Raw genomic sequence first — 22,006 nt, 5'->3', positions numbered from 1 at the left:
CTTTACACATCAACAATTAAAGTAAAATAAGTTAAACAAGGAAAAAACTACATAAGAGAGTTAAAATAAGAAGACTCTCTTATAGTTCTTTACATTGATCTATCAAATCACTTTTTCTCCACTACTCTTTGGTCTTGTAAAAATATCAAATATATAAAAAGGATGTTTTGTAAAAGGTACTGTTAACTGGCCATGTAGTTTAACTCACCCTTAAGTTGTTTTAAGATGCAAAATTAATAAACACAAGTCTAAGAAGACCTTCTTGTAAATGTGAACTTGATAGCGGTACATGCAAAGGACAAAACACACACACACACACACACGCACACACACACACAGCCTTACTGACCCCCTCCGCAGGGAGCCATGCATGACGGTGGCATTAACTTTCAACAGAAAAACCAGCCCCAGCCAAACAATTAACCAGCTCTTAAATCTCCTTTGCGAGGACACACTGCTCATGTGTGTGTGTGTGTGTGTGTGTGTGTGTGTGTGTGTGTGTGTGTGTGTGTGTGTGGTGAGAAAACAAAACAGAACGGAAGGATCTGTGTCTGAGTGGGATAGTCAGGAAGCGGGAGTGTGTGTGTGTGTGTGTGTGTGAATGTTGAGTAAAGGTTAATAAGACCTCAAGAGAGGTACGGCAGGGGGGTTTGTAACATCCCAGAGCTTCCTCCTCCTCCTCTTCCTCCCACCAACACACACACACACACACACACACACACACACACTCAGGCACACAGACGGGGTATCAGCACCAAGCCAGTGGTCCATTAGGCAGCAGGGTGATTCATTACTGTCCATGGTTTACACTTGAATTAATACTTCTTAATACCTCACATTCTCTCCTTATTACACCATATCTCTATCTGCTCTATTTTCTCATTGCTTAATTCCCTTTCTATTTAACCCCCCAACTTTAATGCTTAGGGAGTGAAAATGCTACTCTCACAGCACAGTTAGTGTCTGCTCTAACATACAGATGAAGTCGACATGGTCGACTACGGATGTTAAAGTTCTTTGGGTTTCGTTGCTCCTTTGTCAGTCATGCTACTTTGGGTTTCAGACTGACAGCCTGAGAAGGGGAGACTGCATGGCTCTCTGATAGCTACATCCTTTGTTGTTTTGGAGCCAGGAAACAAAATGTATGAAAGTTACTTTTGACTTTCATGCATAGACAGTTTCCATGTAATTTAAAAGTGGCAAACAGTGTTAGCCATAAATATAAGGAGAAGCAGGAATAATTAAGAAGAAATGTGAGTAAAAAAAAGCTTTGTTGCATAGCCTGTTATGGTTTAAACCAGAATGATTGGTGAGTATTCATCTAAAATAAAACGTTTGTGAGTTTTCTAGATGAGAGAAGTCTATTTTATGATTAAGAGAGGAAAACAATGGACTCTTGTTTAGATGTTTCCTCTTTAAAAATGTTTCTGAAACACAGAAAGTAGTGTATGATATAAGAAACAAATTTTACGATCAACAGCATGATTCTGCTGAGGGAATTACTGCTGTTAATTGGAGCTTGAGTGTATTTGAAACCACTCTCATGAAGCTAAAATGCTTTATGCACCTGTTTAATGTGACTGTGTTCCTGGTAAAGAGTGCTTTAATGGGCATCTCGGCACTCGGCTGAAAATGTGCAGAACTTTCACTGTATGGAAATCATGCAAAACTCTGCAGAGGCCATCAGCTAAGATGCAAATCTGCGCTGCAGTTATATCAGATGAGTAATTCTAGATTCATTTTCTATTGCAAAACTTCGAGGAAATGAAGCACATTATTAATAAAGGTATTTTACTCTGTTTAGTCTATATTTTTGATTAGCAATCAATGACTGCTTTCCAAGACTTTCATAAGCCTTGCCTTTTGAAATACACCTTTTCACTCCTTTACAGTATGCTTCAGAATGCTTTATTTGTTCAGTCACTTAACTCTGAACATTAGTAATGCAGCAATCAATCCCAAAAAAAATTAAAGACCTTCAGAAAGCCTTGAGAATAATTATCCAGACAACTTAAAATATCACCAAACATCTGGCTGCTTGATAGAGAAACATTAAAGAGTCTTAGCTTTGAATTATCTGCAAAACATTGCTTTTACTGCGAAAGTGCTTATAAAACACTGAATTGTTGTTGACGGGAATTCAGGATAACATATAATAAATACTTAGATGTCAATATGTCAAGCTAGGCTAAAATCATAGCTTTTTGCAACATCCACTACATCATAGCATGCCAGATTGTTACTTAGTCAAATCACTTCTTTACGTGACCCATATATGTTGTCTATTCTTGAATTATTATAAGTAGTATTAGCGGGTATTATATTGACTACATTAACTTACTGAGGAACAGAAAATTACATTGATAAAGGTTGGCTTTATAAATCCAAAACACAAACAATTCCTATGGCCTACATACTAAAGCCTCATCTCTCCTCTGAAAACCTCTTTCAATATTTAATATATTTTTGACCTCAGAATAGGTTTATGATACTAGTTAATGAGTGCACTGGTTTGGCCAATGAGGGGCAGCGTATTGAGACGAATACAGTCCAGTGGTAGCTACAGCAGCATAATAGCTTTCTGTTGAAAAGAAATCAATGAGAACTACTGCCAGGATACTAGAACGATTTTTTTCCAGACACACAGAGTAAGTGAGTAGGAGGATGCTTATGCTATTGTATAGACACAAGACCCCCTCCTCCTCCAGGAGGAGCTCATCCAGAAGGGACTCGGTGTAGAGCTGCTGCTCCTACACATCGAGAGGAGTCAGCTGAGGTGGCTCAGATATCTCTTCCGGACCCCCACTGGACACTTCCCTCGTAAGGTGTTCCAGGCACATAACATTGGGAGACGTTTGGTTGTCTCTGCTGAGACTGCTTTCCCTGTGACGTGGTCCCAGGAAAGCTGAAGGCAAGTAGTACGAGATAAGAGGAGCCTTATGTGGTTTTGGGCAAAAAATACATTTACTGTGGTACCTTCATTGTTAGAGCCTCCATTAAAATTTTAAATGATCAATTTATATCGTTGCATGCTAATGTAGACAACCCTGCATGTTGTCTACTGAAGAAGTGGTGCTATGTACTAGAAACTCCTAAACTGTTAGTCCTTTATGAATGGAAATCTAACAGAAATGGGTTGAAAACGATCATCGTCCGTCGTCATTTCTTTTCTACTTAATGTGACCAGATGTCAACTTGTCTTTGTCGCTCTCTTGTTAATGTTCATTCGTTTATGCAGAGGTTAAAGGGTGACAGTTTACATCTGCAGATATGCTTGCAGCATGTTTGTCTGTGTAGCATGGGTTTGTGGCGCAGCTCTAAGCTAAAACGGATGTAAACTAGAAGCGTAGGCGTGCTGTTTAGGCATTATGAGACATCAAATAAACTGCTTACTGTGTGTATTTTCTTATTATTCTTTTAAGGACAAGACTTAGACATATTTTCAATAAAACAAGCAAGCAAGTAAACAAAACGAATCATGTTATATGAGATGGTGATGAAAATAAAAATCACAACCCATCCATGCCCCTCCCTCTGTGCTATCCACTTAGGTTTTGTAAGATCATTTTCCATTAATGGTAAGGAGAAGCATTTCCACCATGCAGCCTAAAATGTGATTATAAATGTGTTTCTGACCTACTTATCCTTGTCCAAACTCATCAAGAATTTAGATGTGTTCATTTTATTTTAGCTGGGAGAAGACTTTTAACATTTTTACAGGATGAGACGCTTTGCTTTATTTGATGCTTGTTCTGAAACATGCTATCTTAGAAACTGGATGGTGCATTTAAAACTGTATCATGATAATCAGTTAAATGTGTAATACAAAACAAAACTTTGTGCTTTTTTTGTCTAGCTCTAATTTCCAGTTTGGGATTGTTTTTCAAACTAGTCTTATATTGTATTACTCCTAAAGTCCTATTTCTCTTACAGGTTACAAGATAAGAATCAAATTTAAACCATTTTTTTATTTCGGGAACAGCAGACCAGCTTTCCATGTCCGAGCCTCGTGTTCAACATCACTTATTTATTTTTTCAACCACTTTAAAATGAGAAATGATCATGATATATTTTTTAATTAGCTTTAATCACAGTGGAACATGCATTAGTTTGAAACTTAAGGTCTTTGGCAATTGAAATATTGTTCTTAAATCTTCATGTAGAGGGTTGACTGATAATACCTGTTTTTCTCCTTTCATTACTTTTCTGGCTTAAACGTACCAATGATATCATTATTGCTTACATTAGTCCTGGATATATCTATTTCTAGTTATTCATTTATAAAAATACAGATACACTAAATAGATATGGCTGTAGAAGGCTGTTTTGAAAAAGTAACATTAAAAACAAAAAGGACCTAAAACACAGAGCCTTTATTTTCTTGTCGATTAATCTTTTACATTTCTGTGTCTCACTAAAATGCTTTGGTGCTGCATAGATTTAAGTTAAAAAATAAGCCTGTAAAATTCTGAGTTCTTTAAAAATGGCTTCTGCTCTTTAGCTGTCCACCAAGTCAAAGTTGGTGTGAATTTATTTATAGGACACTCATGAGGCACATTCCTGAGAACAAAGGACAGACACAGATTAAATATAGATCAACACTCTGTCTGTTCTGGACTCTCTTCCTGTACTTCAGCCAGATTCTTTTCTCTAACTTCAGCTTTTTAAAGACATTCCAATTCACCGCAAACCCTGTCTTCATCTGTTTGCAGAAAGATGGCCTTTTTTGTTTTTTTAAGAGGGCTCCTGTTGTGTGAAAGTTCTTTAATGGCTCCAATTAAACATGATAGGACAACTGGGAGCTGCAGCACCGCTGGATAAAAGAATGATGAGCAAGAACATCAAAGAAGAAAAGTCCTGTCTGTTCCCTTTCAAGAGCATAAATGATGGCGTATTGAACCCATAACTTTACAGCTGAGCCATTCTTTAATGACTGCCTTTAAAAAAGCAGATATGTGCTCGGCACCTTTTAATAAAAGATTTCCAAGAAATGTTCTCAAAAGTTTCATCAGTTATTAAATAATTTAGTAAAATTGACTAAATTATTAATTAGTAAAATAATTACATTTAATAAACTACACTCACATTGTTAAGATGTTCTTAGGTACTAATATTGAAAATAGCTGTCAAATAATTAGAAATCTGAGTATAAATTTGAGCTAATTTTTGTTTTACTTTCCATTGCAGGTCACTAACTAAATGGTAACATGTAATTATGCATAACAGGTTATTATTGTGACAAAAATTGAAGAATTTAGCCAAAATGTATAAACAGGGAAAATAATTAAATTAACAACTAGTAGCTGAAACAGCTCGAGCAACTGCATTGCAGTTTTACAAGAAGTTTCCACACCCAGCATAGTTTAATTAAACACCAGTGAACCTCCAGAGGTTAAAGAGCCCATCTATGACAAAATCCGTTATCACACTAAAGGTGGGAAATTACAATAAACCTTTCCCATTATGAGAAAAAGACAAAGATAGCCATCTGGAAATGTTTAAAAAATGTAGTCAAAGATTGAAATAAAGAGCAACACCTGGCGGTACTTTAGGTTAACATTAAGGCACCATAATATTTGGCAAATATATAGCGATATAAGTGTGTGCAACATTCACATTGTTTTGAACTTGCATTATCATGCTAATGTAATATTTTGCCAGTTGGACAGAGTCTCACGGCAGCAGAAGCTTGCATCGGACACTAATGACATTGAAAATGCTTAAGGTCATAGAGTGATGGATGCACAGATGAGAAAGAGAGGAGAGAAGAAAACAGGCATTAATTGCCCTGATATCATCATTGCACTTTTTACCAAACTTATTGCCATCACAATATTTTCTAATATGTTGTGGCCCCAGTTAATGTCTTTTTACAACCAACATCAGCATCATGCTAAAAAAATTGCTGTTGTTCAATTTAGTTTATTTATACTGCAGCAATTCACAACAAGTATCGCCTCAGGAGACTTTACAAATTAAATAGATCTAATTTATGCAAAGAAATATACAGTCAATTGAGTCCAATCACTTAGACGCATTCAAATCCAACTAATCCTAAAACGACAGAGTCAAGCTCAGTTTACCGTGCCAAATGTTAAACACAACTAGTTAGTACAATCTTTTTTTTATTTCTTTGTAAATTCACAATAAAAGTTAATTAGTTGAGCAATCTGCAGCTGTAGCTAGCTTGCAGAGGGCTGTTTATTTCACAGGCAGACATTATAATCTCATAACTGTGGAGTAAACTGAGACTCTGAGACCGTTGCGCAGTTAGGCCTAGTTAAAAATCAGTGTCACAAGTACCGTAAATTTCAGACTATAAGCCGCTACTTTTTTCCCACACTCTGAACACTGCAGCCTATACAATGGTGCGGCTAATGCATGTTTTTTTTTTCATGCCGCCAAAAACATTTTGCCTGGTAACAGTAGACCAATCAAATTGATGAGTGGTTCAAAGAGGTCAGATGAACTTGTGCGATAAATCAAGAGCACTTTCACAATTCAATTACCGGTGTTGTAAATCAGACTTTTATATTCACCCTCATCAACATGGAAAATCACCAACGGGTTTCGAAAGGCTGGACTGCTACGTGATTAAGGGGACCGGGTGCGCTCAGGTGAGAGCATCAACGAAGAGGCTGAAGTCAGTGACGAGATCCTGCGGCTGTTCAAGTTGGACACTGAAGAACAGGACTTTGATGGTTTCAGTGCGCAGGAAGAAGATGAAGAAGGTGATCAATGACTTCTGACCTGGTAGGCTGCAGTGGATATCAGTTAGGAGATACTGGAATGTTGTTCGTGCACTGTTCAGTAAAAAAGCATTAGCAACGAAATTTGTGTGTTACTGATAACGTACGTATATTTAAAGGCAGCCGTGTTACAGGCACTGTTCGAAAAAAAGCATTTGCAATATGCATTTGTTTAAATTACCATGCGGATTAAGTTAAAAGGTCAAAATTCCTCACGTGTAATATCTTTCTGTGTAAATCATATTACAACGTGGGACACCCTCGGCTTAACATCCGGTGCGGCCAGTATAAATACAAAATTGGTTTTCTTTCTAAAATTAGAGCATGCGGGTTTTAATCAGGTGCGCTCTGTAGTCCAGAATTTACGGTACATGAAATCTCTGACAATGAAGGTAACCGAATGATCATCAAGATCAAAATATTAATATAGCTATGATAAATAATGTAATAATACTGTAATGCAACAGTGATTTCATTTTATTAAAGCAATTACATCATATATGTCTTTAAATTTGTTTCCATACCATGAAATAACATTTGTTTTATTTTGTTTCATAATTATTTCTCTGTTTTTATGCAATTGTAATCTCACTTTTATTGTCTTTGTTATTCTGTGGTACAGCACGGTCACTTACTGGTTATGACTTTGGGATAAATATAATCTTTACCGATTATTATGTTATTATCCAACTATTACACCATGTAATATGGTGAAATGTAACATTTTGCTGATGTTTATTTTCTTTTTTGCGATTATGTTAATTTATTGATGAGAACAGATCTTTATTTGTTGATGTCAGATTTTTGTAATATGAAAACAGAAATAATAAAATTACAACATATTTGAAAAGAATAAAGTCTCGCAAAATAGTATTTTTTCTATCTTTAATATAAAACTTTCTTAATCTCAAACTCTTTCCAATCTATCATCCTCCTTCTCGTCCCTTTCTCCAACTTATTTGTCCATCATTGTCATTTCTGTCCTTCATCCTCCAAAGCCAATCATTCTCCCTGATCTCAGATATTTCCCTCACTCGTATTTATCCCCTCCCATCACTCCCACCCTTCTGCCTTTTCTGTGACTGGCAGGTAAAGTGGTTTGTGCCATGCTTCTCCTACTGTAGAAATAGTTTATCTGTTCGTCCACCTGGAACTTCAACTTCCTGTGAGATTTCTGTCTGAGGTAATTATCTGTTAATCAACTTCCAACTGAGCCGACACACACACCTTTAGACACAAATACACTCGCTGTAAATGCATGAGTCCCTTCGCAGGCTGTTTCCACACGTGCCTCTGTGCTTTTTGCTGACAGACAGATGGATGATTGCAGAAATGATGGAAGAATGAGTAGAAGGACCGACAGGCGGATGGACAGCAGAGCTGAGGGAAGTGAGGGTAAATGGAAGAACGAATCACTTGATGGATGTTTAAACAGGATGATTGGAATAAGCAGGCAGGTGAATTGGTAAAAACACTCATCAAGATGGAAAGATGAGAACAAAGACATTTAAAAAGGGGGTCATTTTAAGGAGAGCAGATGCTGGATTATGAATGTGTACTCATGGCAGTATGTGAGTCAAGTGTTTGTCGTTTGTTCAGATGAAAGCAAACAACTAGAAGATGGTTTTGCACTTTCAGTCTGCTGCTATAAAAAATAAATATGTTTGAGAGGCTTTGTGTGCATAACTGAGGGTAAATAATGATAGGAAAATATCAGGAGGTGAGAGCAAATATTGTGATATTTGCTCTAATCTGTCTTTCTTTTCAGTCTTTCTCAAATCACACCTTTGTCAGTTTTAATTGATTTTTTCTCATTCTTCTCATGTTTATCATCTGAACTATTTCCATTTGAAAAGTAAACCTCTTTTCTCATTTTTCTATGACTAATTTCTTATGTACATTTGACAATCGGAACATTTTCCCTTGACACCCTTATCGACCACAGACTGATTCAAGTTCATGATAAAAGATTTTTATTGTCTTTCACAACAGATTTTGCTTAGGACCGCTTGACTTTCCATGGTGCACTTTTCTTTCACTTTACTAACTTTCAGCTCATTTGCTAAACAATTTTAAACTACAAGGACTTGACAGTAATTCGGCTATATGCTGTAAATCTGTAAAATGTCCTTAAAAAATTGGAACTCTAAATCTGCAGCCTGGGAGTTTGGTTTGTGGCCTGAAATTGTTTTCAGGCTATTCCAACCCACCAATGTTGTTTTGCTGCAGCCGGTCCTCCATCTTCTTCCTATAGATGTTTTTTTCCATCCCTTATCTTTCTTTTCAGTTCCTTCTGCACAGCTCACAGCTCTTCTTTGTTTCCTAATCTAAAGACTGTCTTCTCCTTGAGGAGAACCTTTATTTCAAGGTTGATCCAGTGCTAGTTATTGGAGAAACACCTTCATGAGGGTCACAGTATTGTCCAAACCGAAGCTAAAGCAGTGTGCGATGCTGTCAATGTCCTCCCCATAAGAAGTTCTTCCCATACAGTGGAGCAGAAAAAGTCCATCAGAGCTTCTTCTGTCTCTTCAGGCTATCTCTTTACTGTGTGTGTCATTAAGAAATTGTAATAACTTATGATCCTATCTTTACCTCCTGATTTTATTTGTACATTTTTTTTTTTTTTGCTGGGATTTCCAGAAAAATAGACAACATAAAATGAAGTTTCTGTGGTGGTTTATGACTATAGCGAATCAGGCTTTTAGGTCCCATTCTTGTAACATCTGGACATTCTGGCCATTAGAGATGTCAATATGACACATGACATACATTTTCATGTTTCTGTGGATGATGCACAGCTTTATTTGACTTAGCAGAATACTTTCTACAGATAAACCTGAACAAAAACTCGGTATTGTTCATTGGCCCTGTGATGGCCACACCTGCAGCCACACAGTCGGTGCTGTGGGGGAGTACCTTGAACAGAAGCAATGGACTCTGGCTGGCACACTCCAATTCCAGATTGACTGATTGGGTGATACCATCTGGAGTTCCACCATGGGGGAAGACCATGGAGTCTTTATTCAAATTTTTGCATAAGTTCTCTTTGTTTTTGTGATTTGCTTATTTTGTTTAGTTATTAGTCATTCAAGCACATTTTTAAGCTAACTGTGTTTAGTTATTTTTGCCAGTTAAGTTTCTGTATATGTTTTCCTTCCCTTTTCCTCAGTGTGTTAGTCTGGTCTGATCAGCCAGTATTTAGGTCCCCTTTGTTTGTTCTGTAGGAGGTCAGTTTGTTTGTTTGAGCAGTTAGTTTGAGGTTTTGTCGTGTTTAACCCTGATTTGTTTGTCTTGAGTTTAGCTTCTTTATTGGACCTCTTTTAAGGGCACTGTAACAGTTATTTGAATTTTGTTATTTTGGGGAAATAAAACCCATGTTCTTTGAAAATTATTACTGTGTCCTCATGCTTGACCGGCTCGGTCCTTCACAGGCCCTGAGGTACACAGCGAAAAACCTGATTTTCTATCAACCGTTACCAATGCCAGCATTCTTTCAACATTATCAGAGTATGGCCAAATCTCGTTCATGCTTTTTTAAAATCACCTAGACAACTGATTATTGTAAGGCTTTTTTTTTAGTCTTGCAAAATAGCATGTCTCATAACTGCAACTAATGCAAAACAGCTGCTTTGATGAGGACCAGAAGGAGAATTCATAATATTTAAAATTACTGTCTCTGCACTGGTTTTTCAGAACTGATATTAAGACTCTTTTAATGTTTATTAAAGCTTTACATCATCTTAATTCAAAGTCCTTCTAGACCTCTCGGGTCTTGTAATATTCCTGAAGGTTAGAAGAAAGGCCTGTGGAATGTGGCCTTCATGGGGACCTCAGTGAAGATGGAAACTTATAAACAATTTTTTACATACTTGTATTTATTTATTACTTACCTATTTATTGTATTTATAAATATGACTTATTTATATTTATTTATTTATTACTTCTTTAGATTGATCTCTCAACAACTGCATATATATATATATATATATATATATATATATATTCAGATGTGTCACCCCTTCGTCAAGCTCTTGCACAAGGCCCAAACTTTCCCTCTTATGTAAAAGTAATAAGGTTTGGATGTTCAGGAACAACTCAAAAAAACCACAGAATCTCAAGCCAACCATAATATGGAAACTGGTTAAACACCAGTGCCACTGTTTACAGTGATGTTTTACATTATTTGGACTGAGAGGGTAAGAAGGAGGAAAAAGGTAGCTCCAAAGTCAACATCTTCAAACTGAACTGTAATTTGCAAGCATATGCCCACGTTTTCTGAACAGATGAGAAAAAGATAGGAGGAGCTGAGATTTTCAAACCTATGAACAATGTACCAGCTGCAATGCATTGTGGTGTTAGCATCATGCTGTGGGGCTATTTTACAGTCAATGGTACAACAATGAAAGAAAAACAGAAACATTCTGTCAGAGTCACAATTGAACCACATTGTCCAAAAGGCTAAAGTTCACACTAAAAATACGAGTAAAACAAGCACTTGTGGAGGTACATGTATCATACAGCAAAATGAAATCAAAGTTTGGGGTTAAAGACTTTCTACTACAACTTCATTTAATTCCAGAATGCACAAAGATTGGAAGAATTCAAGAAGGAACAACTCAAGGAAACTCCACTCATGACAAAGCTCTTCAGTATAGTTACACATTTTGGTGGAGTTTTATTAACCTTTTAACAACTTTATTCAACCTCTAACTGCCTGTGTTAAAACTTTAAACATTAACAGTACAAATGACGGATATAACCACTAAAACAGACAAAGACAAGACTTAAATTATATTATTACAAGAAATAAATTATAACAGTGATTTTCTCCTATATTGTAAAGTTAGATGATTTTTATATAAAATATCTAAAGGCGGTTCAGAGCCGCCCTGCCAACGTATCCATCTTCTGAATATGATCTCCCACACAGTCTGACATAAATCAAATTTAGTCACTGTGAGAATAAAGTGGGGGATGCTCGAATATCATCTAATATATCTTCTTCCTCTCCTCTCTCTCCTCCAGCCACACTCTATAACTGTCTTTATTACCATCCTGCTGCTACCCGCACTTATTTGTCTCATTTCTTCTTTTATTTTATTTTGTCGTCCACAGCCCTCCCAGCTCTCTCTGAAGCTTGTTGATTCAGCTGAATAAGCAGCCTCTCTTTCCTAACATCATTTATTAAATACGGATTAATTACTGTGAAACCTCGTTAAGCATTGCTAAGACCTCCTGCATTTACCAGGAGTTGTTTTAATTAGAGGAAAATAAGTTTTTAATGTGCTACACCATGTTATGTTCTATACCTCCGACATCATAATCAACTCAATCACGGCTTGATTTGTCTCATTCTGCCATTTGAGAAGTACGCTCTGCATCTTTAGTAATAAGAAGCTTCAGCTGGCTCCAGATTAACAGGGAAGCTGTTAGAAAGACGACTAGTAACTACTTTTGCATATGCCTTTGTCGTGTTTCTAGCAATTATTATATCAGTCAGTTTAAATGTTTTTGATTGAAATGTGAGATACGTTTATCAGCAAAGAAAAAAGTTATGTCAAGTTGTTTGATGGGATAATAATGATTTAAATTAACCCTTTTGGAGCCAGACTTTGTTGCAGTGTTTTTAAGTGGTCTTGACCAAGAGCTGCTCGAAACTTTTTTAAGTTCTTTCAGAGTTTTTTTCTTTGGACTCTGACAGTTTTTTCAGTTGATTAGAAACATCAGAGTGTGGAAATCAAACAGAAATAACAGAAAAATGAAATAAAAGAAAGAAAGAAAAAAGAAGAAAAGAAAGCCTTCACAGATATGATTAAAACCTATAGTTGCAGTATCTTATGATGTCACAACACTAGTAAGTAACCGATTAAAACTTAGTAAACCTCGCAGCTCACCACAGGAATGGAGGGGTTTCACATCATTTCAAACAGCTGAAACTATTGCCATCACCTGCTTCCATTTCATGCCCATGCACTTGTTGTATTTACCATTTTCACTTGATGACAAAGTTTTTTATGAGCTATGGGGAGAAATAACTACTGTTTTGCCTTTGTTGAAACGAGAGAAAACAGATGGAGGAACCATTTCTAGGAGTTCTGTGTATTAAGGAAGTAATATTTTTTATGCCCCAAACAAAATTGCATATTTACCTTAGCAAACCTTAAATAGCATCTTAAAACATAACATACACAATTTGATCACCAGATAATGCAGATTGAGACAGATTTATTGAACATATCAGAAAATTCCCCAGCAACACCATCAGAACTGCATTTATCACATATATGAGTGGTGTCCAATCTGAGTCCTAGGCATGGTGCACATGACAATCAACTGAAAATAGGAACAATGAGAAAATGATGTATTTCCACTGACAAGCCACTAGTAGGCGGTATGTTCTTTGAAACTCAACAACATGCGCTTGCATACAAACACTACCTGCTTAAAAACGGGGTAGAAAATGAGCACTTTGTTGGAGTCGTTATATTTAGAAGAGTCAGCAGCACAAATAATACTTTGCAGTCTACCATTTTTATTGTTGATATCTTCTTTTTCTTTGGGTTAAATGTTTACTTATTGCACTCATAATGTAGATGTGCCGGGGCTTCCCCAGAAAGAAGGAATCCGTTTTTCCTGTCTACACAACAACGGAGACGGAGAAATTTTCAAAACGTAACCTGCTGGAACCTGTTTTTTGAAATTGTGGCCTTTTCAGAGAAAACGCACGTCGTTGTTGGGTTGACGAAAACTAGGAACGCAACAAAACTTTTCTGTTTTCACCAAAAAACACGGTCCTGTAAACTGGACCCTAAAGAGCAACCATCCTGCAACTTTTAGATCCATCTCTGCTCTAACACACCTGAATCAAATGGCTGATTCCCTCATCAGCATTCAGTCATTAAGCTCTACAGTGGCCTGGTAACAAGCCATTCATTTGAATCAGGTGTGTTGGAGATGCATCTAAAGGTTTGCAAGATGCAACCTTTAGATAGCTCTCGAGGACTGGACTTGGGCACTGCTGGCATATAGGCACCAAAACTTTGCAGCAACGACCTTTTAGTGATGTTACTCAATCTAATTAATATGCAGACTAGAGGCTGACATTTTTTAGGGAATCCTACAGGTCACAGGATTCCCATGGGAATCCTGCGGGATGGGAGACAGCATCAGTAAAGATCAGGTGCTTGGGAAGGTACAGGATAAAAAAATGAACGGGAGCAGACGGGAGCCGGAGCTAACCAATAGGAGGGAAAACAAACCAGGATCAATTGTCTTTGGAAATGTAAAACTGAGACTTTGTTATAAACTTTAAGAAAAAAAACTCGCCATTGTGTAGTTTTTTTCCAAGAAGCCTATACTATAATGTGAGTCAAACGAACTACACGACCCACAAGCCAACAGTGCTTCTGATTGATGTTTTCCACCTGCGTTCAGAATGGAGGGAGCAAACGCAGGTGGAGAACTGGACGTGGTAAAATTGGATTTGCAACGTAAAGTCAAAGGTAAGGACTTATCTATTAAACTTATAGAGCTGACAGGAAAGTCGCAAATATTACCGAACTTCAGGAGAGTTGAATGTAGCGGTGTTAACACGCAGTCTGCTGCTTGTAAAACGTGTTTAGTCGTAATCAAGGACACCAGTGATTAAGGGACACTTGTTAGGCAAATTCTGGATTGAATCAGCCCTGCATCTCTTCATTCATCAAACCAAAAGTACCATCACATGTCAAGTCTCATCTGACCAACAAAATTGCTGCATGTGCGCTAAAGATTTAAGAGCCTTTGCCACAGTAGAGGGGAAAGGCTCATCAAGGGAAGATATTAAATAAATATGTTGTGAAATAGAAAAACATTTAATGTACTATTAAATGTACAATTTATTTAATACATCATTAAATATTAAGTGTACCACTAATTACGTCATGTCGTCTTTAAAATTATACTTAATTATTCAGTGGCACATTTAATTGCATAATAGTCCATTTCATGATATAATGGTACATTTATTGTTTCTAATGATGTATTAAATAAATAAATGGTACCTTTAATTTAATGGCACATTTAATGTTACATTTCTTTCATGTTACATTTACTTCACTTATGGGACATTCACAACATTTATTTATTTAATGATGATTTTATTGTATTAATTTTGTCCAGTTTGACCCTCCATTCTTGATGCCTGTATAGGAGATCATGTCAGAATTTAAATCAGGTGTTCTGGAGGAAACACACATCTAAAACTTGCAGGGAAGGGGTCCCTGAGGACCAGGGCTGTGAACCATTGAGGTACAGTTTCTAAATTGTGAAGGTAATGCATTTTTGCACTTTTGTTCACCAAGTACAGTTCTCTTGCTAGGTGGATTTTTCTTTCGTTTCAGCAACTTGAAACATAAAAGTAATGTCATTGTTCAAAGGAAACGATCACTTAATAAATGAGTAAAATATAACTATGTACATTTTGTTTATTCAGCTAAGAGAGGCATGGTCTGTTTCCTTGTTTGATATTTTATTATTTCTTCATTATTATTATTTTTACTTTAACTGGCCTTTACTACAGCTAAAAACAGGGACCTAACTGGTCCTTCAAAGAAATTCCGAAAAGACTAAATGAAGAAAACAAAAATGGGAGTGGCACAGGAGTGGGAGTCGTTCTGAATGGGAGCGGGATGGGAGTGGGAGTCAATTTACCAGGAGTGGGATGGGACAGGATTTTTTTTTATGCTGGCCTGGGATTGGGATGGGACTGGACATTTTTCTGTGGGACCGGGATGGGACAGGAGAGAAAATCCACTCCCGTGTCACCCTGTAATGCAGACATTCTGTCAGAACTGAGGAAGATTCACTCACCTCAGCATGTTTAATTCTCTTTAGGCCAACATTTTTATTAATACAGTGAGGTCTTATTTGGCCACTTGGGGGGCCTCTGCAGATGCTTCCATGGTATTTAATCAACAGTAAAAGGACAGTCGTTTTTATTTGAAAATTAAATGAGTAGACAGTTTACCACAAATGTCTCAGGTATAAAACTGAATGTGAGCATTTCTCTCTGAAAGTGGAGTCAGAGTGTAATATACCAGGAGAGATGAGTAGCATATGCTGCATCTTACCCTGAGGCTGAAGCTAACAGCCTCTAAAAGACAAAAAACAAAAACATTTTCCACCTCATTTCTGTCTGGCTGGCATTCTGCTGCAGAAACGTATGAAGGAAACCATCATGTCCACCATAAAGACATGAAATTTGAGGCTTCTGGCTGTGTAATCATTTATGAGTTCTGTATAATTTATGAGGTTCTTTGAAATTATACTTTTATGATTTATGTAATTGATGGCTTTGACTGTAATGAATATTTTTAATTTGTTATAATGAAAGAGCTAATGTCCACCAGGCACATATTTTATTTAGTTCCTGTTAAAGAAAGGCAGTGGCGAGCTTTGGAGAAGAGGAAACAAATCATCTGCAACAAAAGCTGTGCAGAAAACACGAGTGGCAGAAAGAAAAAAGCACAAGAGTTGGTAAATCTGTCAGATTTAACATCTGAACCATCGGCTGTTTAAATCTTCCCATGGATGAATATTAATGACCTCTTTAACAATGTCTGGATCAGATTTTTGTCTCTATCACAATGTTTTTTCAGTTACAGCTGAGTTCAAATGATGCCTTCAGGACTGATGTATAAAATCTGAATTACAGATTTTAGTGCTCCTCTGAAATGTGTGGGATTTAAACAGACTGTTTTCCAGGTAAAGGAACTTATGTTTATCATAAACTGTTTATGAATATGCATATCCTTCTTATAAGTAGTGTTTAGCTGTTTCTTCCCATCAGACAGGATCCAGGGATAAACTAAAGTCACAGTTTAATCACTGAGAAATCAGTTCTGGAGAAATGCACTGTTTTCATCAGGGCTCATTCAGACCAACAAGCCACTGAAATATTGTGACTGCATGTTTAAAACTACAGGGTTTGTTTGTTTCCCTTTCAGTCTGCGCAGTCTGTGGAGATAACAAAAGAGATGAGCTTCAGCTGTAATAAAAAGTCGGATTAGCTGTAGAAGAACCTGAGGTCACTACCTCCTAAACTCCAACGTTGTAACATTTCTGGTCATGTACAGAATGCTAAAACGCCTGCAAAGAGCTGCAGATTCAGCTGATTGTGCAGCTACATTTATAAACACTGCCTGGTTTTAAATATAGTCAAGTTGTTTTTAGAATCCCATATTGAGACTCGTCTACTGAAAAAAGCCTTTACACGGTCTCCTAGGTTCCCTTCAACAACTCTATATTACCAGCGACAATAGGCAAGCATCGAGTGGGGCTTTATTTTAGTTATGTCTAATCACTGCTTACACAATCCACACTTTTGTGAAGTGCCTTGAGACAACATGTGTTTTGAATCGGCGCTATATAAATACACCGAATTGAATTGAATTGAGATACACTCCAAACAAAATTTGAAAAGCAATTCTACTTTAGAAAGTATTTTAGAAAATCTCTTTTTTTTCTCAATGAGAGGTGCAAACTCAGTAGAAAATCACAGTTTTGATAGAGCCAAACCCAGTGTGACTCATTTCCAGAATCAAAATCAGCTTTATTCGCCAAGTTTGTGCACAAAAACAAGGAATTTGACGTTGGTTCAACTTTGCACTGAATTAAGACATTTTAAATATAAATATATAAAAAGAATTGTAGGAAAATAAAAAGTTTTTTTGTTTTGTTTGTAAATATGTATATATGTAATATGTAAATGTAAGATGTAATATGTAAATATGTTTTCCTCATTTGTAAAACGAGGAAGACGAGGTTGAATTAGTGCAAAACCAGCATTGTTTCTAAACACCAATCAGAGGTTAGACATTCAGAAAAGGGCATTCACATACACTGTTAAAAACAGCTTTGATAAATGAAAATGTTGTTTTTTATATTATGGGATGCAGTGAATGGTGGCACTGTTTTAGCAGTGTACGCTACATCTCGCCCAATGAATGCTGGAAATAAACACACATCTTTAAAAAATTTCTGAAGGTAACACAGTTTGTCTTTGGACTTTAGCTGCTTTTGTACTTCAGTTTTGCCCTTGTACCCGACACAGGACACAAATAATGCTTCAGCCTTTAGTCATCTAATGTATGCTGGGTTTTAAGCTAATACCTCTTCAGGAATCACCCTGTTGGAGCTAAAATCTTAATTTCTGTCAAGGTGTCTATATATCAAATTTAAGAGGGCCCCATTTCATATCTGGAGTTTAGAAGGTTTTTATGTCTGAATGACTTTAGGAGAGAACAATTCTGCGATGGACAGGCAACCTGTCCAGGGTGTACATCGCCTCCTGCCCGTAGACTGCTGGAGATAGGCACCAGCTTCCCCGTGACCCACTATGAAATAAGCGGTAGAAAATGAATCTTTCAAAACAGTGATGTATACAATAATATTGAGAGAAAAGCAGCCAAGGTCCAACGACAAAAACAGAAAGACCTTCAGAAAACCAGAACAATTTCAACTCAAGACAACTTTGAAACATTACATACGACTGCTGCTTGGAAGGAAAACATGAAGAGTGATGACATTGATGATAAAACAGCTTTCTTTTCTCCGTTCACATCACAGATCTCTCATATGTTCGCTCTCTTTCAGCTCCACTATCCAGTAGCCTTCACTCAATACCCAACGGTCTGTCTCTTACACACACATACACGCACACATCTACACACACACACGCACACACACACACACACCTACACGCACGCACACACACACACACACACATACCTACACGCACGCACACACACACACACACACACACTTACATGCACGCACACACACACACACACACACACCAGCAGTAGCAGCATTCAACGTTTGCTGCCATTAGGCTGTCAGTTCGTCAGGCCAATAGAATAGGTGCTGTGGATTAGGCTGACACACACACAGGGAGAACGGACAGCATACTGAACAGAGCGGGCCACGAGGTGACAGACATCCTGTCATAAAGCTCTCTCTTTCTTTACCACAGCCCAGGAAACTCTTAGAGCCACTCAGACAATCGATAACTTCAGACATAATCAACTTAGTGTCATTTTCCTTTTTCATCCTGCTTTTATTTTGTGTTTTTCTTCTTCTGGACAGGAGTGATGAATGACACAAAAGAGGACAAGACTTATCTGTTTCCCCACAGTCTCGTCCACTCACCTCCTCTTTGCTTTGCAGCTCTTTTCTTCTATTATTCATCTCCCCTCTCATCCCTCCTTTCCTCAGCGATCTTGTCCCTGTGACCTCATCCTGTCTCTTCCTCCTCTCTCATTCTTCCTTAAAGTCTTTCATCATCTTTTTTCTCCCTGAAGCTTAAACTTCACCTCCACAACCTTTCCTATCCTTCCTCCTCGTTATGTTTTCTCTGGCCGCCACATCCCACTGCTTCCATTTCCTCTTCACCTCTGTATGACGGCATGTACCTGTAACACTTCTCACTAATCATATTAAGGCTGTTTTAATTGACCTTAAGGATGTTGAATCCTCCTCAATATGTCAAGAGAAGAAACAGATCTTGTTTTTCCTTCATTCTCCTCCTTTCACCGCTTATCCTTTTTGCCCTTGCTGCCAAAGAAAATCTAATTGAGTCAAACATAAATTGGAATTTTTTTTTCATGAAGACCTGCACGCCTCAGTGCCCATCACCTCTAGATGTAGGCAGATGCTCCACAGTATAACATGGAGGCGTGGATCAGGAGCACAGCTGCACTGAACTTGCACACACAGGATGAAAAAGACAGCCTTGTCAGACAGAAAAATGAGGCAAAACAGCTCAACAAATACATCATTTTTAAAGGATCTGATCCCCTAAAACCAAAATGGGAACTGGTGAGAACATCAAACAAGTGGTGTTTTTATTCGATGTATTTTATGCGTTAATGTTTTATAAAAAAAATGTATATGTAGGTTCATTAAAATCTTAGATTGCTGAATTGTAGATAATTGTACCTAATTGGAGCTCTGCATTTGTTTGCAAACTCCAAGACAAACTGATTGAATATAGAGAACAAGGGAACTTCAGAAACATCCTGGTGACTTTGAAGATTTGTGCGTGTGGGAACAACAGATCAGATGGACCAATGTCGCCCTCTAACGGGGCATAGGCGAACAAAAGCCTGAAAAACTGTCTTGGAACCTTTTCTAAGTCACATTCACAGGGAAGAAAACAAAATTAAAAAGGATGATACATAAAAATATCAATGTTAGGAAGTTTAGAGAACAGTTTTAGGCAAATGATTGTATCATCCGACTTCTTTAGTCGTTAACATGGGGTTTTAAAATTCAGTTTTCATTCTGATTCTGAAGATTCAAATCTTGTATTTTTTTCGTTCTGGGGTTATTTTAGACATAAAGGAGCAGATTATTGCGTTTGGGGACTTTTTATTGGAAGAAACGAGCCAACAGGAGCGGCCGCTACATCTTTACGCACGGAGAGAAACACAGAAAGGAGATGTATAAAGAGTTAAGGGAGGATTCAGAGCTCGGAGACAGTCTCCCCTTCAGAGTAGCCTCCTTTTGCAATCCTACAGGTCATGAATACCAAGCAGAGACAGCGGCATGCACACAAAGCGGACAGGCTGCTGCAGTTTCAGGATAAAAAAAAATTATCTTTTTAAAACTCGCTTTTTTCCTGCTTATTCTGAACTTTACATCGTAAACCTGTCTTAAAACACGGCAAAAAAAACGTTTTAATCATCGAAAAGGATGCAAACAGCAGCTTGTGGAGCATGCTGAGGTTGACACGACGCGTTTGAGTTCAATATTTACTAAACAATTAGCCTATTTCATTTTTACGCAGAAATGCAACGATATTTGCATAAAAACTGACTTTTCACCATAACATAAAATGATGTCCGGTGTTGTAGCGCATATCCGATTACTTTTAGAATGGTGCAGATTCTGCAAACTCTGGTGCGCAAAGGGAATGCTGGCAGCAGACTGCCGGATGACCCCGAGGTTTTGACTGCAATGGAGGCATATTGGCTCTGATTTCAGCCTCCTTTATCTGGACCTGAAGGTAGACTAAAAAGTATCAGGCTGAAGGTGAATTGTTCTTGGAGAACATGGCGCGGTAAGGTTGCGGATCTGATGGACAGATGTGCCTGCGTGTTTACCGAGTCCATGGCGAAAAAGAAAACTTCGCAAAAGCCTTTAATATGGGAGCAGAATGAGCTTCGATGTTTTGGTCAGTCTGTATTTAAAGCGATTGTGAGAACAGTGAACCACAGTTTTAAACCGCGTCAGAATATAAGAAGTGATTTTATTTTTATCAAATTCCTGGAGTGAAATCTCCAGGAAAAACTTCTCCAAGTATCCTGTACGCACAGAAAATATAACTCGTAACATGAAACACCTCAACTTTAAGGATTCAGCGAATTCTTCATATGTCAAGGTTTCTCGGCGGATCACATGAAATTAATCTACACAACTTAAAACCTACCCACAGCTGACTTTAAACCAACGCACTGTTAGCAAAGCCCATGTCAGTGATCTCACTTTTGTCCAGGCTCAAATGAAAACATTCTGACGCACCAAAAAAGAAGAAGGCAAGACATATTAAACAATCACTTTAAAAAGCGCAAACAAAATAAAGGAATTAACGGAGTTCCTACCTGGGAAGAACTGTCCTTCAGTATATACCAAAAGTAGCAAGCAGAGATAAGGTACCAGTAATGCGCGACAATAACTCCGTTCATCCATCTCTTCTCCTCTTTGTTCTTGTTCTGCGCTGCTCTGTACTAAAAAGGATTACTTTACATACTCCAGTCTGGTCCTTATGGTGGCTTTCCGATAATGTCTGCAGGAAAAATAATTAAATCCGCGCATTGGTGGACCCAAGAACAGACAGAAACAAGTTGGAGCTCACTCTCCTCTTTCACTCCTCTCCTCCCGGGTCCGACAAGAAGTGTTTGTGCGTAACTGCGCGTGTCCGAGTGTTTGCAGGTGTGTGTGAGGAAGAGAGAGGTAGAGGAGAGGGGATGGCAGTGTGCGTGTGTTGGCGCTCAGACGGTCTCTTACACACTGGCGAGGAGTTGGGAGAGGAATGAGGAGCGGTGCTCACCACGCCGGGTGCCAGATCCGCGCGTAAAGACGCGAGGGCTACTGCGCGCGGTGTTTCCGGTCATGACTTCAGAGTAAAACGGAGGGATTGTCGCGGGAAAGGTTGAAAAGCAGATTGTAGAATACTAGAGAATTTGGGGGTCCTTTCAGGAAATTTTGTTGGATTT

At 37.8% G+C, this 22,006-nt stretch overlaps 1 protein-coding gene across 12 annotated transcripts in view; it reads right to left on the bottom strand.

Moving 5' to 3' along the window:
* The window catches only part of ptprt (protein tyrosine phosphatase receptor type T), a 444,335-nt gene extending 422,532 nt beyond the window's left edge, over window positions 1–21,803 (bottom strand). For all 12 annotated transcript variants that reach the window (XM_047347294.1, XM_047347295.1, XM_047347298.1 and 9 more), the window contains exon 1: window positions 21,392–21,803. In XM_047347294.1, coding sequence (XP_047203250.1) covers window positions 21,392–21,479 — 88 coding nt within the window. In that variant the 5' untranslated portion in view covers window positions 21,480–21,803. The remainder of the gene's footprint in view (window positions 1–21,391) is intronic.
* Window positions 21,804–22,006: the final 203 nt, after the last annotated feature.

Source organism: Girardinichthys multiradiatus, chromosome 20 (assembly GCF_021462225.1).
Source record: "Girardinichthys multiradiatus isolate DD_20200921_A chromosome 20, DD_fGirMul_XY1, whole genome shotgun sequence".
Taxonomy (NCBI): Eukaryota; Metazoa; Chordata; class Actinopteri; order Cyprinodontiformes; family Goodeidae; genus Girardinichthys; species Girardinichthys multiradiatus.
This window is presented reverse-complemented; position numbering and strand designations above follow the sequence as displayed.